This window comes from Malaclemys terrapin, chromosome 11, assembly GCF_027887155.1.
Source record: "Malaclemys terrapin pileata isolate rMalTer1 chromosome 11, rMalTer1.hap1, whole genome shotgun sequence".
NCBI lineage: Eukaryota > Metazoa > Chordata > Testudines > Emydidae > Malaclemys > Malaclemys terrapin.
The window spans coordinates 46,629,656-46,647,472 of NC_071515.1; the positions used below are offsets into that span (position 1 = coordinate 46,629,656).

Genomic DNA, 17,817 nt, shown 5'->3' on the forward strand with positions numbered 1-17,817 from the left:
AAAGGTCAATTTTCCCATTTTCTAGCTTCCCTTGGCCACTTGGACATCTCAATTGCCTGCTTGCTTTCCTCCAGCTTACTCTCTGTCCGTACCTCCCTGTGCAACAGTAATAATATGTCAACATAGTCACCTCTCAAAAATTTATCGTTAGTGGTACTGAGGAGAGGAACTCCCATTGGGGGTCAGCCACCCCACTCATGATTGATCATTGGGGCACCCTCAATGCCCTGTTGCCCCCAGCCACTCCTGGGGTGGCAATTCTACTGCATGAGTTCACATTCCCTATCAGTGGGTGAGATGTAGGGTGCTCATAAATCACTCCATCAAGGGCTCGTACCCCCTGGTGAGGAGGCTGCCCCACCTGTCTCCCAAACTCAAGCCCATGCTGGGTTTCCATTATTACCACTTCCGGCCCCTTCACCCATGGAAGCTCTCGGCTGCTGCAACAACTGAAAGTTAGTTTGCAACAGCTGTGTAATGCCATTAGCTTCTGTAGAAGGTGTGTGAACCCAAGACATCCCTGACACAGCTCCATCCCTGGCCCCAGATCCCTGTGTAGCTTTTTGGCTAGTTCCACTACCCCATCCTCCCCTACCTCCCCATAGGTCCCCCAAGATGAAAAGTGGGCAAGTTCTCTGAACCTTACTGAGGTCCACCCTACAGAGACCTGATGCAGCATTGGATTGAAGGGACTCACTTTCAAACCTTGCCTCTGCAACCTCCATTTGGCACTGGTCACACTCACCCCAGCCAGCTGTGTCACTCTCCCGTTGCAATCCAATTGTTCAAATGTCCTGGCTCTGGACAACCCCCTGCACTGTGTAAGCATTGTAGTGCAATGGCAACAATTCTGAAAGTAACTACCTTAATTGCTTTACCTCATTCTCTGTTGGCTCTGCCACCCCCAAACACAGCTATTTCACCACTCGGTGTGTTTGCTTCCCAGGAGCCATGCCATTTGGTAGACTGACAGACCACCCTGGGATCCACTAGCCCGAGTCCTGGGTTCAACACCGTACCCATGTGGTGAGGATCCCACCCCCGGTCTTCTCCCTAGAGCCCCACCCCATCCCAAGCTGGGTTTGGAACTCCCACCCCTGTCCGCTCTAACACACCTGCTATGGCTGGCTGGAAGGAGGGGCATCTCCCCCTCCTCCAGTTCTCCTCAGTCTACTATGGCACTGCACCAATGGGTTTGAAACTCCCTCCCCTTCCCCTTCTGCTCCTAAACAACCACCTCTGCATCTGTGGGCTGGAACTGGAACTGGAACTCACTCCTCCCTGGTCTGCTACAGCTGCCAGTTGAGTTTGAAATGCCCTCCGCCTCCTTTCTGTTATCAAATGCCTGTGGGCTATTCCAAGGGGCAAAAATATGGGAGGAAAGATTACTTTAACCATCTTTATAGTCCCCTGGGTGCAGCCAAGGACCAAATATACACATGGCTGCTCTAATTAATGCCTGGATGCTCATAGTCTCAGTGGCCATTCTGGCAGCCAGAGATTGCCAGAGCATAGGGTTGCCCAGCTGTGACCCACTTTCCTTTGACCACACCTGCTACATGGTTGGGCCTAGGAGGTGTAGAAGCTGCTACATCACCCAAGAATTCCCCCTAAACAGAAAGAATTCTTAGGAACCAGGTAGGTCCATTTGCTGAAGCTGCACAAAGCCACCAGATGGATGTGGTGGATGAGAGCAGGCACAGAGCTGAAGAAAAGAAAACCTTGGACCTTAAAATTTAGAAGAGACAGATGAGGAAGGAGTAAGAGTAGGAGAAAAGAAGGTAAAGAGCAAAGAAAACTAAATAAGGGAGAAGATTAAGAAAGAGAATGAAAAGCATAATGAAATAGGACTATAATCAATTATATTACCTTGTTAATTTTGGATACGCTTAGGCTCTTTCCTATTAGTTATAGTGGTAGGCCATTTCTCAATACAAATACCTAATTTAAAGTTCAGTCAAGCCCAAACATTGGAAGTGAACAGCAAATTCTCTGAGAGCAAGCTATTTTTTCAACAAATAACCCTGCATAGAAGGTATAGCACCAGATACAAACTGATGAGTTATGTTAATTGGAACACACAAGGAATATACATTAATGGGAAAGTGGGTGGGTGGGGGAACAGATAGGATTAACATTTACTAGAGAGAAGTACCAGCATCTTAAGAGGCTCCTTTTAAGTGTAAGTTTCCTTAAACTGAATTTTCTTGTATTAAAATGTCTTTTTATACACACAAGAAAATATAGATAGCAGATATAGATAGTCAAACTGCAGGAAGGCAGAGCTAATAAGTGAATGGGAAACAAAGGGAACACAGTTCTTTGCCAGGTCCCAGGAAACAAGACAATTCATCGATACTGTCACTCATCCTCCGATGCCTAAGTAAGACTTGACATAAAATATATCAAATGCAATTTTGGAAATTCCTTCCCTTTGCCTGAAAGCAATTATACTTCCAACTGCCACCAATAGCTTTGTAGGTGATTGGTGTAAACTGTACGGCCACCAAATGTTAAAACATCTAAACAGTATTTTGTCGGTACCTTCTAAGGTCCTCTTAACACAGTGTTGCACACAGTTGAGATCTAATATAGTAAAAGAAAAATACACTGTTTTATGCTGTGGAGATTGCACATTGCTTTCAGGTGCTCTGCTACAGAGAAAACAGGATCTGTAAGATCTTCAACTTTTATGAAAGACCCATTAAAGGCACTCCGCACACTGCAGGATTGAGCCCAGATTGTCTATCCTATTGTGATTAGATAGAAAAATTAAAGGTTTACTGAATGTATATTGGCAGATGTTTCATATTAGATTGCTAGCTTATTGGGGCAAGAACCCTCTCTTTGTTTTGTGTCTGTATAGTAGTTGGCACAATTGGACCCTAATCCATGACTGGGGCCCTAGAGTAATAAAACAATAAAATAAAATAATAATAATTGATAATTAATAATAAAAATAATAAGATGAGTGGACTGAGGTTAGATGAACATAGCTCAGTCTTTTAAAAGGATTGCCCTCAGAAGCATAAGAACATAAGACTGGCCCTACTGGGTCAGACCAAAGGTCCATTCTAGCCCAGTATCCTGTCTTCTGACAGTGGCCAGTGCCAGGTGCCCCAGAGGGAATGAACAGAACAGGTAATCATCAAGTGATCCATTCCCTGTCGCTCCTTCCCAGCTTCTGGCAAACAGAGGCTAGGGACACCATTCCTGCCCATCCTGGCTAATAGCCATTGATGGACCTATCCTCCATGAATTTATCTAGTTCTTTTTTGAACCCTGTTATGGTCTTGGCATTCACAACATCCTCTGGCAAGGAGTTCCACAGGTTGACTGTGCGTTGTGTGAAGAAATACTTCCTTTTATTTGTTTTAAACCTGCTGCCTATTAATTTCATCTTGGTGACCCCTAGTTCTTGTGTTATGAGAAGTAGTAAACAACACTTCCTTATTTACTTTCTCTACACCAGTCATGATTTTATAGACCTCAATCATATCACCCCTTAGCCGTCTCTTTTCCAAGCTGAAAAGTCCCAGTCTTATTAATCTCTCCTCATACGGAAGCTGTTCCATACCCCTAATAATTTTTGTTGCCCTTTTCTGAACCTTTTTCTATTCCAATATATCTTTTTTGAGATGGGGCGACCACATCTGCACACAGTATTCAAGATGTGGGCGTACCATGGATTTATATAGAGGCAACATGAGATTTTCTGTCCTATTATTCTGTTCCTTTCTTAATTATTCCCAGCATTCTGTTTGCTTTTTTGACTGCCACTGCACACTGAGTGGATGTTTTCAGAGAACTAACTATCCACAATGACTCCAAGACCTCTTTCTTGACTTGTAACAGCTAATTTAGACCCCCATCATTTTATATGTATAGTTGGGATTATGCTTTCCAATGTGCATTACTTTGCATTTATAAACATTAAATTTCATCTGCCATTTTGTTGCCCAGTCATCCAGTTTTGTGAGATCCTTTTGTAGCTCTTCGCAGTCTGCCTGCGAGACTATCTTTAGTAATTTTGTATCATCTGCAAATTTTGCCATCTCACTGTTTACCCCTTTTTCCAGATCATTTATGAATATGTTGAATAGGACTGGTCCCAGAACAGCGCCCTGGGGACACCACTATTTACCTCTCGCCATTCTGAAAACTGACCATTTAGAATGTGGTGGTCAATAGCTTCTAGCACATATGCAGGAACAAGTTCAGCAACCAGCATTGTGAAAAATAAGGATACTAGCAGCACAATAGCAGTGAAAGAATCCTTTCAACTTATTATTTTTTCTATATTTGTTCTTGTAAAGACTCATCACCAGTTCCCTTTGTTAGGATGACCAGTGGTTATACTGTGGGCATGTTGAATTTTGGAACCTTACATGTACCGTATTAGTACATAACTTGCAGTGTTCTGCAGATGGGCACTATAGAGGGACATTCTCCACTCTGTTGTCTGTAAGACTACTTATGTTTTCTACCAAGTTTTTTGTTCAAGAACGCCTGTACACTAATAAATCAAGGCAGCCTTTGTTTGTATATAATTCTTTCCTGCTGTGCAAACGTTTAACTCAGAGTTTTGCTTCTTAACCTTCTAATCAGCTTAGACAACTCACTGTTGTCTACTTCAGAGATGAGGAAGTTTTTTCTCCAAACGCTTATTATACTGCTAGGTGTATATTTCTCTTTTGAAATATGTATATATTTTCAATCTTGGGGAAGCAATCTGATTTTTCTCTAGGTGGTCTGCTCAGTCATTCCTTTTATTAACTTTTACAGAAGCTGGTTTCTAGATCTAGAAATATTTTTAGCCAGTTTTGTTTCAGAGGCTTGTTTTAGGGAGCTTCTCTTTTACTGTGGCTTTTCGTTAGTTAATTTTAAGTTTAATTTTGTCCTTTGATGTTATCATTCCAGAAATTTTGGGGGCTATGGAAAAAACACTTAGTAATCTTTCTATGCCTCACTTACTTTCTCCATATGTAAAATGGATAATAATAATAAATAATAAAAAAAATAATAATTAATAATTAATTAATACCTACAGGTGGGGCCTAAAAATATTTGTAAGGCATTTTAAGATGCTAAGATCAAAGGAAAATCAATTTAGTTAGAAGGCTATGTGGACACTCAAATCAGTATACACCTGGTTATATTAATTTAGTTTAAGTCGAGTAGGAATTTAGTTTAAAATGACTAGGAACAGGTTTAAGCTAACCAGAATAAACCCATCTTAATCTGAAATAAGAGTATGTACACTAGGGTTAACATATTTCTACAAGCAAAAAAGAGGACACTGGGGGGGAGGAGCCCTGCTCTAGCCCCGCCCCTGCTCCACCCCCATCCACTCCCTCCCACTTCCCACCCCCTGATTGCCCCCCTCAGAACCTCCAACCCCCCGCTCCTTGTCCCCTGACTGCCCCCTCCTGGGACCCCTGCCACTAACTGCCCCCTAGGATCCCACCGCTTATCTAAGCCCCCCTGCTTCTTGTCCCCTGACTGCCCCCTCCTGAGAATGCCCTATGACCCTACCTGTCCCCTGACTGCCCCGACCCTTATCCACACTCCCACCCCATATTCACACCCCTGCCCCCAGACAGACTCCCGGTGACTCCCATGCCCTATCCAACTGCTCCCTGCCCCCGACAGGACCCCCAGAACTCCTGACCCATCCAACCCCCTCTGCTACCTGCCTGCCTCGACTCCTCTCCACACCCCTGCCCCCTGACAGCCCCCCCAGAACCCCAGACCCATCTAACCCCCCCTGCTCCCTGTCCCTGACTGTCCCAACCCCTCTCCACACCCTTGCCCCCCTGACAGCCCCCCCAAAACTCCCGACCCATCCAACCCCCCCTCCCTGTCCCTTGACCAGGGCCAGCTTTAAAGAGCCCAGGAATCGGGCTGCGCTCCGGCTGGGGTTACAGGGCTTGGGGCCGGGCCGGAGGTGCTTGGCCGGCGCTGCTGGGGCCCGAGCCGGGCCGGGGGTGCTGGGGCCTGAGCCGGGTCCGGTCCAAGCCAGGGGTGCTGGGGCCCGAGCTGGGCCGGGTCCGGGCCAGGAGTGTTGGGGCCTGAGCCGGGCCGGGGCCGGGCCCGGGCCGGCGCTGCTGGGGCCCGAGCCGGAGCCGCTGGGGCCGCCGGTTGCCGCTCGGCCAGGGCCGCGCCTCCCTGCTGCTCTCTTCCTCGCGCCCCCCAGCCCCAGCTTACCTGCTGCTGCCGCCCGCCTGCCCCTGCTTCTTTTCACACTTCCCGCGAAGCTCTGATTCGCGGGAAGCAGGGGAGGGGGAGGAGCAGGGGGCGGAGCGTTCAGGGGAGGGGAGGAGGGGGAAGACAGCTGCGGGGCCGGACGGCATGGTAAGGCTGCAGGGGATGGGGGGAGCTGGGAAGGGGCTTTGGCTGCCCAGCGGCGTTCGGCCGCTGCTTTTCTATCTATAAATAGCTGACCGGGGGGAAATCCCGGACATTTTTAGATTTTTAAAAATCCCCCCCCGGACGGCTATTTTATAGAACGAAAAGCCGGACATGTCCAGGGAAATCTGGACATATGGTAGCCCTAATGTACACAAAGTTTTGTGCCGGTTTAATTAAAGCAATTTAAGTTGCACCAATGCAACAGTTGTTTCTAGATAAGATCTTTAAAAAAAATGTATTGGGAAAGGAATTTTAGGGGCCTAATTCTGTGCTGACTTACATCCCATGTAAATCAGAGTAGAATTTTCCCTAAACATCTAAAATTCATTTAAAACGTATTATTTGGGTAGCCACAATCATTACAAAACACAGGCTTTGGATAGGTTATTATTACCCATCACATACCCCACCTACTCACCCACTTGACAGGAATCTTATACAGGAAATTAAAGGGGTCAGTGACATGATTTATAGCCCAGTCCTGGCTTCTGCTCAGTTCTTCACATTTGAGGCATGCTGAATGTCTCTGAAGCTGCAGCAGTCTAATAACCGTAAAAGATCAAAATCAAAAGTGACACAGAAGGGACATAGAGAAGATATGCAGGCAACAGGATGTCATAGATCTGAAGATACCAACTGTGATATGAAGAACACAGGTATAACTTTTCTACTCAAAGTCAGTGTTTTGGGGGCACTGCTATATGCACATATACAGTAAGATAATTAAAACCTCCTGCTGCTATAGTTCTGGGTTCTCCTCACATGCTGCATCATATAGATCATTGTTTTTTAAAGCTGTGAAGTCATTGTGTAAAGCAGGGGTGGCCAACCTGAGCCTGAAAATGAGACAGAATTTACCAATGAACATTGCCAAAGAGCCACAGTAATATGTCAGCAGCCCCCAATCTCCTACCCCCCTCCAGCCCCGAGCACCACCTGCCCACTGGCAGCCCCGCCAATCAGCGCCTCCCACTCCTTCCCCATGCCTCCCGCCTGCCACAATCAGCTGTTTTGCAGTGCGCAGGAGGCTCTGGTGGGGAGGAGGGAGGAGCGAGGGCATGGCAGGATCGAGAGAAGGGGCAGGGGCCTTGGGGGAAGGGGTGGAATGGTGGCAGGACCTGAGGCAGAACAGGGGGTTGAGCAGTGAGCACCCCACAGCACATTGGAAAGTTAGCATCTGTAGCTCCAGCCTCGGAGTCAGCACCTATACAAAGAGACACATATTAACCTCTGAAGAGCTGCATGCGGCTCCAGAGCCACAGATTGGCCACCCTGGTGTAAAGGTTAAGGAGTTAGACCGAACTTTTGCTTTTGGTAACACCTATACCAGACACTTCTAAGACAGACAAAAACAAAAAAAAGAGTATTCCAGTTTTCCACTTATTGATGCAAGTTTCTACAGATACTAATAGCATGATCCTTCTAAAATCCTCTGCTTAGGGAACCAAATAATTTGCAATACAGAATGTTTATGTTATAAGATGGATGCTTATAGTGTTCTTCAATGGAGCTGAAAGCCAGGCAGCTCCAGCTTTAGGTTAGAGATGAAAAGCTACTGTAGTAATATAAAGCCTTTCAGCAAGAGTGCATTCCTTTAAATAAAACAACCCATAACCCATTCCATTATTCAGGTGACTTTAATGTAATGTTACACTGTTCCATGCAACTAACCTTTACTATCAACATGGTTTTGTAATGGAGTTTAAATCTGAGCAAGAAAAGCAAGTCAGTATACTTTGAGCCAATTGGATGTAAGCCCAGAGCAACAGTCCTTACTCAGACAACGTTCTAGTCAGAGTTAGCAGCTTCTAAAAGACTGCAAGATCTTGGCAATATGAAAGAAACAGCAAAATTGTCTGTTTGAAGGATTCATTTTTTCAGACTATATTAGTTCCCAATCTGCTTGCATCTGAAAATTGAAACAAAATGTCAATATTTGCTAAAAGTGAGGTGTAGTTTGCTACATTACTTTTCTTGTTTTTAATTTTTATTTGTATCTATTGGGGAGACCTTACATTGTTAAAGTCCTGATAAAAAATGGTTTTTATTTAATGGTGTTTCTAAGTTTCCTAATTTTAATTTAATTTGCAATGTCAGTTCTATGTGCACTGTTGCTGTTCTTATTATTTGTATGTATCTACACAGTACCATAATTTGTCATGGTATTTGATATAGACTCTTAAAAGACAGAGCCCCTGCCTTGAGGAGCTTACAATCTAAATTAAACAAAAATAGAACAGGAAAAGATGCCAACGAAGGTGACAGGGATAAGAGTGAAAGGGTTAAAATGAATAATAATAATGCTAATCATATTATAATTCTTACTTTAAGAAGAGATGGATGTAACACAAGATGGGAAAAGTAAAGGGCCCAGGAGTGGAAGTCCACAATGGAAAGCAAGTGAAGTGCGTTCTGAGGGATTTAAAGACAGAAAGTAGGGACGTTTGATGCACAGGAAAAGGATATTGTTCCAAGCATGGAGAGCAACATGAAAAAGGGGATAAAAGCAAAAGTGGGAGGAGGGAGCCACAAGGGAAGAAGAGTGGGCAGGGTGCAGGAGGTGAGGAGTGACAGGAGATTAGAGATGAGATGTCAGCAGGGGCAGAGCCATGTGGAGCCTTGAAAGTAAATAGAAGGGATCTGAACTTTATGCAAAAAGAGACCAGGAGCCAGAGAAGGGACTCAAGAGATGTGTGTGTGAGAGAGAGAGTAGCAGGAGAGGAAAGGTATTTTAGCTGTTGAATGTTGGAGAGACTGAATTCAGTTGAAGCTAGACAAATTCAGACTGGAAATAAGGTGTATATTCCTAATGGAGAAAGTAATTAACCATTGGAACAATTTACCAAAGGTCTTGGTGGATTCTCCATCACTGACAATTTTTGAACCAAGAATGGATGTTTTTCTAAAAGACATGGTCTAGAAGTTACTTTGGGGCAGTTCAATGGCCTGTGTTATATGAGAGGTCAGACTTGATGATCTGGCCTTGTAATCTACAAATCTAAGAAGGAAGAGGGAAGAGTCAGAGATGCTGAAGAAGAGGAGTTTACAGTTGTCCGTGTATGTCTTAGTGGGCAAAAATGGTGTGTTTATCTATTGTGTTAGCTCAACTGAGTTAGCTTAAAGTGATTGAAAAGTCCTGTTAAGCTGTAGATTTACATATTAGCTGGCCTTGTTCTTACTACCCCAAAAGCAACTGATTGTCTAGAACAGCTATTCAGCTGTGCATTAAAACAGTATCTGTCTAGTCCCAAAACCACAGTTGCTTATTTCCCTACTGGAAAGACAGTACTAGCCCTTTCAGGTCCGTCAGAGTATCTGTAGAAAACTGATCAATAAAGAAGTTAATTAAATTTCTCAAATATGTGTGTTTTGGGAGGGTCCTGTATCATTTTATCACTTCAATTTATAGGCCTGTTTTGCTACCTACTGGATGATTTCTTGGTTCTCTTCTCCTGAAAAGGACTGTGAGAAATTATTATTCTAGTCTTATTTTCATATTGCCATCGACTGGACAATGAAGAAGTGTATTAGGAACATAATGCTGGTGTAGCCTGGGTAGATGGCAAATGTTTAGAAGACCTAAACTTTGCTGATGATATTGCACTACTGAGCAACATCCCTGATAAGTTACAGACAAAGACAGACAGCCTGGCAAAATAAAATAGCAAGCCAAGTAGGGCTCAAAATTAGTTATACTAAAACAAACATCCTTGAAACCCAGATGTCAAGCTGTAACATCACATTAGAAGACAAATATATCAAGACAGTAGAACAGTTCACCTACCTGGACATCACCATATTGGCCAATGGCCATCTCAAGAAGAAAGTGACATCAAGGATAGGAAAGCCACACCATTTACTAAACTCAATAACATATGGAAATCAAAGCTATATAGCTCCAGAACAAAACTCAGAATTTTCAATTCAAACATATTCTCAGTGCTAACATGCTAAATATCCTGCGAGAGCTGGATATTTATGTTAAATAGAAAACTAGACCCCTTTGAAAATAAATGCCTAGTAAATATTCTGGGAATTAATTGGAAAGACCTCATTACTAATAAAGGGATATAAGAAATCCCCAACCAGTAGCTCATTTTCACCAGAATCAGAAGGAAGCACTTATTTGGGGCATGTACTCCGGATGCCAACACACAAACTCCCACCTGAAGCTGTCAAGTGGAAATCAACTGGTGTGAGGAAACAAGAGCACCCAAGAGAAACCTTAAGAACTGTTAGAGGGGAGGATAGAACAGTTGATCTGAACACCACAGAGCAGATGGAAGCAGCAGCAGATGACAGAGAGGAATGGAAGAGACTAGTATCTGCCCCATGTGCTAATATTGACATGACAAGGATTTAATAGTAAATAATTTTCATACTGAGGGACTGTTTGGTTTTTATAATGCAGGCAGAATGCATAAGGACTTGCAGATAATACCTTTTCATATATTTTTCTGAAATCCTAAAACATTTCATTATCTTTGTGCAGGGAAAAATATATCTTTTTTCTATATCCTACAAACACACATGATGGGGTGATTCTCCATTAAAATGAGCACTGAACACTTCATTGTCAACTATGTTTTAGCAGCAGAGAGCTTGTAGAATTTGTTTAAAGTTCACAAAAAATGCTAATACTTTGGCCTGATTCTGATCTGGTGACAGAGGAATAAATTGGGATAGCTCCACTGAAGCCAGTGGAACTACATCAAGGTAAAAAGGTATAAAAGAGATCTGAAACAGGTCTTTTCTTTCTAAAATCCATGGATTAACTTCACTTTAATTAGATAAAGTGATTACTGTATACGCATTGGGTATTCATACATTGAGTTTCCTATATGCAAATTATTTGGTTGTATGAACAGGCACAGCAGTTTAGCATTAGATAAGCATTATCTATGGGCAGATAAAGTATTATATTAAAAAAAAGCTTACTATACAACTAAGTTGTCATAAAGAATGGGTCAAATAATGTACCATGTGAAACATGAAGCATACAAGCAATAGTAACCATCTGACCTTGCACAAAATATAATAAGAAATTTGTCCGGAGTATTATTTTTAGACATGCCACTGGGAGCACATTCATCATGAGTGAGGGATAGTCAAGAAAAATTGTGTCCAGGAGGACAAAGATTTCTAGCTAGCCAGACCAGAAGCCTAATTATGACAAAGCCTATGTTATTCTGTGTATTTGCCTCTAAGGTAAATTAATGTTAGGTGAACTGAGACATCGCTGAGTCCTTGCTGTAGTAAAGACATAATACTGGCAATAATAAATAAATAATAATAGTAATCATCATCATCATCATAAATTATTAATATATGCCACTTTTCATCTTCAGCCTGCTTTTACAAATATCATCTAACTGATTAATTAATATTCACAACAGCCTGCAAGGCAGGTAAATAAGTATTATTATTCCTATTTTATAGTGAGGAAAATAGGGAGAGAGTAAGTTACTTTTACCCCAGGATAGTCACAGTCGAGGCTGGAATTAGAACTGAAGCATTCTTGGATTCTATCTATTATTATTAGCTGTTTTTATTACAGCATCTCCAAGAATCCCCAATCAGGATCAGAGTGCCATTGTGCTGCATGTTATACAAACAAGCCATTTTAAAAAGGCAATCTCTGCTCTACGTAGATTGCAGACTAAACAAAAATAGGATGTTACATGTATGTGTAGCACTGTAGGAAGGAACTGGAGAAAGAAAGACAAGGAAAACAGGGACACATGATGACATAGACAAATTGCCTACAGTTGGGGGGAATGGCTCCTCCCGCTCCGGGTCTGTGGGTGGCCAAGCTGCCCCAGCAGGGCGACAGGAGACGTGGGCTTGGGCCTGTGATCAGGGCCAAACAACAAACATAGTTACGGATCCCCAGCCCCTGGTCGAGGCGGGGCAGCCAAGAGTGTCTGGCACAGGCAGCAAACAGTCAGTTAGCCCAGGCCCTTGGGCAGGGCAGGGCAGTAGAGAGTCTAAGGGGCTCAGGCCTGCACTCAGGCAGAGCAGCAAACAGTTGGGCCTCCTAGCTCTAGCAGAGGGCTGACAAGCACAGGCTTCTTGCCTAAGAGAGGGGGAGACTGCCACCCACAGCTTGGGATAGCCGGGGGGACACAGGCCCACTAACTCCACTGTGACCCAGCCCAGGGCCCTAGCAGTGGCAGAGCAGTCTGCCACTGGGTCAGCAAGGATCCTTATGGCAAGACGCTGACTCACTCGCTGCCAGCATTGCAGCCAGTCAGGGCTCGGCTACCCCCTGGGCCACTTCCCAACTCCCCCTCAGGGCATACCTGGCTCTGTAGAGGGTTGTTCTGGTCGTCGGGGAAGAAGGCCTCTGTCAAGACTTGCAGCTCCTCTGTGTTTGGGTCTATAAATGTCCCTGGTGGTCCAGGTCAGTCCTCAGCTTCCTCGGGATCTGCAGCAGCCTCCCAGCTCAGGAGTTCACAGGAGGCATCTGTCTCCTCCGGCAGCTGCCTCCCAACTGAGTTCTCCGGCCTGCCTTTTGTACTTCCGGTCCTGCCCACTGACTTCCGGTGGGAGGATTGAGCATGGCATGGCTCCATCCACCAAGGTTTAATATGGGGCTCCTCCCTCTCTGGGTCTGTGGGTGGCCAATCCACCCCACTACACCTACATAGATCATAAATTTACAAATTAAGATGAATGATTTTTTAAACACCAGGCTGGCCATTATTTTTAGGCAGCTTACTGTAGATGTGACAGTAGAGGGTAGGTTCTGAGAGGAGATTTGAAGGACAGGGTAGTGGCTTTACAAATTGACCAAAGAAAGTCACACCATGTTATAGGAAGTAGCACTGAAGAAGACGTGATGGCAGTTAGCAGTGTGCCAGACAAACCCATGATGGAATGTCTCACTTACAAATTTATGACCTAATTATTTTCAATAATACCAAGCGGTAATATTGAGTATTTCAAATACCAGTTTCATTTGCAAAATGGCAATGCTGGATTTCATACTCAGAGAAAAAATATAGTGGAAACATCAAGCTACCTCTTGAGTTTGAATTGAGTGGGCTGTATTAGATGATAGGAGAATACTAATTTGGATTGATTTTGGAAGATTTCATATTTTGGACATAGATCCTAAGAGATATGAGGAAATATCTGAGCCATTAGGTGATTATCTTCAAAAAGTCATGGAAGAAGGAGAGATTCCAGAGGACTGGAAAATGGCAAATATAGTGACAATCTATAAAAAGGGGAATAAGAACAACCTGGGGAATTGAAGACCGGTCAGTTTAACTTCAGTATCTGGAATGATAATGGAGAAAATAATTAAGCAATCAATTTGCAAACACTTAGAAGATAATATGGTGATACGTAACAGTCAGCATAGATTTGTCAAGAACAAATCATGTCAAATCAACCTAATAGCTTTTATTGACAGGGTAACAAGCCTTGTGGATAGGGCGAAGCAGTATATGTGGTATATCTTGATTTAGGAAGGCTTTTGATACTGTTTCACATGACCGTCTCATAAACAAACTAGGGAAATGCAGTGGGTGCATAACAGGTTGGAAAAGTGTTCTCAAAGAGTAGTTATCATGCGTTCACATTCAAGTGGGGTCCCAAAGGGATCAGTTCTGAATCCAGTTCTGTTCAAAATCTTCATCAATGAATTGGATAATGGCATAGAGGGTACATGTATAAAGTTTGCAGGTGATACCAAGCTGGGAGGGGTTGCAAGTGCTTTGGAGGATACGATTAAAATTCAAAATGATCTGGACAAATTATAGAAGTGGTCTGAAGTAAATAAGAGGAAATTCAATAAGGACAAATGCAAAGTACTCCACTTAGGAAGGAACAATCTGTTGCACACAAACAAAATGGGAAATGACTGGCTTTGGAAGGAGTACTGCGGAAAGGGATCTGAGGGTTATAGTGGATCACAACCTAAATATAAGTCAACAGTGTAACACTGTTCCAAAAAAGCAAACATCATTCTGGGATGTATTAGCAGGAGTGTTGTAAGCAAGACACGAGATGTAATTCTTCTGCTCTACTCCATGCTGATTAGGCCTCAACTAGAGTATTGTGTTCTGTTCTGGGTGTCACATTTCAAGAAAGATGTGGACAAATTGGAAAAAGTCCAGAGAAGAGCAAGAAAAATGATTAAAGGTCTAGAAAACATGGTCTATGAGAGAAGATTGAAAAGACTGGGTTTGTTTAATCTGGAGAAGAGAAGACTGAGAGGGGATATGATAACGGTTTTCAAGTACATTAAAGGTTGTTACAAGGAGGAGGGAGAAAAATTGTTCTCCTTAACCTCTGAGGATAGGACAAGAAACAACGGGCTTAAATTTCAGTGAGGGCAGTTTAGGCTGGACTTTAGGAAAAATTTCCTGTCAGGGTGGTTAAGCACTGGAATAAATTGCCTAGGGAGGTTGTGGAAGCTCCACCACTGGAGATTTTTAGGAGCAGGTTACACAAACATCTGTAAAGGATGGTCTAGATCAGTGGTGGCCAAACTACAGCTAGCAAACCACATGCAGCTCTCTTACAGTTAAAGTGCATCTCACTAAGCTCCCTACGCCCTGCCCCCCATTCTCTGCCTACCAGACTGGGGGGAAAGCTCAGGGCTTCTGCCCTCTGGTGGGGTGGGGTGGTGGGGCTAGAAGCTTCTGGTGCCTGATGAGAATGGGGAGGCACAATTTAAAGTTTCAGTCCCCCAACAACTTGAGTCATCCCCCCAGGCACATGCACCTCTGACCCTGAGCAGCCCCTCCCTGCATCTCCCAGGTGGAAAGGCATCAGCAAACATCTCAGAGCTGCAGGGAGGGGCTGCTGCTTTAGCTCTATGGGGAGAGGCAGCAGCAAAAGCAGCGGTTCTCCCTGCAGCTCCCAGCTGTTTGCAGGTGCCTCTCCCTACTGCCGTAGCTCCCAGCTTGCTGGCTGAAGCAGCTGCTGAGCAGGGATGGGGTCTCAGCAGCACCATGTGACCAAGCAAGGCCAGCAAACCCTGGCAAAAATCTGGGAGGGGCACATGACCCCCCAAGCATCACTTCTGGCCTCTGCCCAGTGGGGAGGGAGGTCTCAGAACTTCTACCCTGCGAGGACATGCCTGCTGGGGCACAGAACTTCAGCAAAAGCAGGGCTTCAGCCCTGAGCCCTGCAAGCACCTCCCCTGGGGCTGAAGCCCTGAGCCCCCTCTATCTGCAGGGCTGAAGCCCCGAGCCTGGCAGGTGCGCCCCAGCTCTCGAACTTTTGAAGATCGTCGTATGCAGCTCAGATGGTCAGTAAGTTTGGCCACCCCAGTTCTAGATAATACTTGAGTGCAGGGGACTAGACTAGAAGACCTCTCGAGGTCCCTTCCAGTCCTACGATTCTATGATTATTTATTTTTACACAGTCCCAGACTGCTGGATAGGCATGATTTTAAATAAATTAAAATAAATAAATGTACTACTTTATGAAACAAAATTATTACAATCACTACCTCTTATTTTTCCAATCTATAATTCTAGAATTGTTTCCCTATTTTATTAAGGAGTGTAGTATACACACATGTTAGAAGTTCCTCACCTCTTAGTCACACTATCTGTAGATCTCAAGCACTTGACAAGGGTGGATAGGAAATGTGATATTCCCTTATACAGATCGAATAACTCAGGCTCAAAGGGGTTATGTGACTTTTCCAAAGTTACATGGTAAATACATGTCAAATACAGAGGGCAAAACCTTACCGCCTACCCCAAGGAGGTGCCAAATAAATCACTCAGATTTTCAGCATCAAAGCTTTCTTCTTTTTAAAATGGGATAACAATCATAATTAGCACTTCCATAGCACTTTTTCACCTAGAGTTCTTAAAGTGCTTGACGGAGGTCAGTAAACAAATATAAATAGCTCAATTTGACTGAATGTGAGCTTGACTGTAATATCATTTACTCTAATTTTATACCAGAGCCATTCCACTACTTAACAAATTCTTATATGGAAAATTGACCCTATTTTATGCAACAAACTGAACAGTTCTTAAATTTTGCAAGTAGAAAAAATAATGTGTTTTAGAACAGTTTTCCTGTAAGTCCCATATACAATCTATTATAATTTGCTTAGGCAAAGTGTAGAAAAGTCATGTTCTCCCTCATTTTCCTCCATAAACAAACAATCTCAGTATTCACATTTTTACAGCTCTGTTAAATGTTTATTTTCTTAATATGTTTTAAAATTTTAATGCTGTCTGTAAATCTAGTTTAATTGTATTTCAGATGGCAACAACCTTTCAAGTGGCTCTTCTTCAGGTAAATCTATCTGTTGTTATCCTGTTACTTCTTGTGTTCTGTGTATATTATTTCAAGGTCTTGCCGAGTTTTACATTACCCAGCCAGAGAGTAAGTTAAAATTCAGCTCTTGCCACAGCTCTCTGAATACTCTTTTCAGCAAAACTGTAGCTATAACACTTGAACTATTAAATCTGAGATCAGCTTGTATGAAGATAAAACCCAGATGTAGTGAAGGCTGTCAGCTTATTCTGACTATAAGTCCTGAATACACAGAGCATAGAAGTCTATATATCTAGAGGTGAAATAAACCATATGATGGAAATCTTCCAGCTGTATGAATTAGTGTTTGGGACATGACTTCATAAAGAGACCCTCCTCCTAGGGTTTTCACTTCCTGGTCTTGCAGACAGAACAAATGCTATCTACTCCATAAAGTCCAGTGATCTAGTTAATGGTAAAGGCTGGCAACTTCTTGCAAGTTTCCAATGATAAATAGGATAGATTCCTTCTCAGATTTCAAGACTACTGTACTTTGTGGTAGAAGACTTTAAAAGATAGTGCTGGCCAAATAATTCATTGCATATAATATTAATTATGATTGACATTTTTTCATTAAATAATTATTTACAAATAATTGTGTTCATTTTTGAACTTAATATGTGGCTAAGAAAGAAGATTACAATAAGAAATGATATTTTCTGTTTGAGGGGAACAAAAACACATTCTTTTCCAGCTAGCACTTTAAATGACATGAGATGGATGGAGCTAAAGTTGACACCTAATATAACTGGAGTCTCCTATAAATACAGCTTACCTTCCTTTTCACTGATTTTGAACCAGAAATGACAAAAAAAAAAACCCTAAGATGCCAAGTAAATTTTAATATAGCAACAGGGAACAATATAATAAAATCTGGATAGACAGATAGGTAGAGAGATAAAATAAACATATATGTTTATAAACACATAAACATATAAGCGCTTATTAATGTCATACACATAAAAATGCCATCTGTAGTTTGTCAATGTGTTGAGACAGCCAGAGAGATAAAATAATATTCCCACATGCAAGGAGGAATAAACAAGGCAGTTATTGTCCCAGAAACATGGGAGCTGCAGAAGAATTTAAAGTGGAATAAAAGTTCAACTT

General features: G+C 42.9%; 1 protein-coding gene across 1 annotated transcript in view; it reads left to right on the forward strand.

Annotated features, from left to right (window-relative positions):
* KCNH7 (potassium voltage-gated channel subfamily H member 7) overlaps positions 1-17,817 on the forward strand; it is a 333,075-nt gene that overhangs the window by 196,572 nt on the left and 118,686 nt on the right. The window contains exon 4 of the mRNA XM_054043274.1: positions 16,654-16,686. Within this exon, the coding sequence (XP_053899249.1) occupies positions 16,654-16,686 (33 nt within the window). The remainder of the gene's footprint in view (positions 1-16,653; positions 16,687-17,817) is intronic.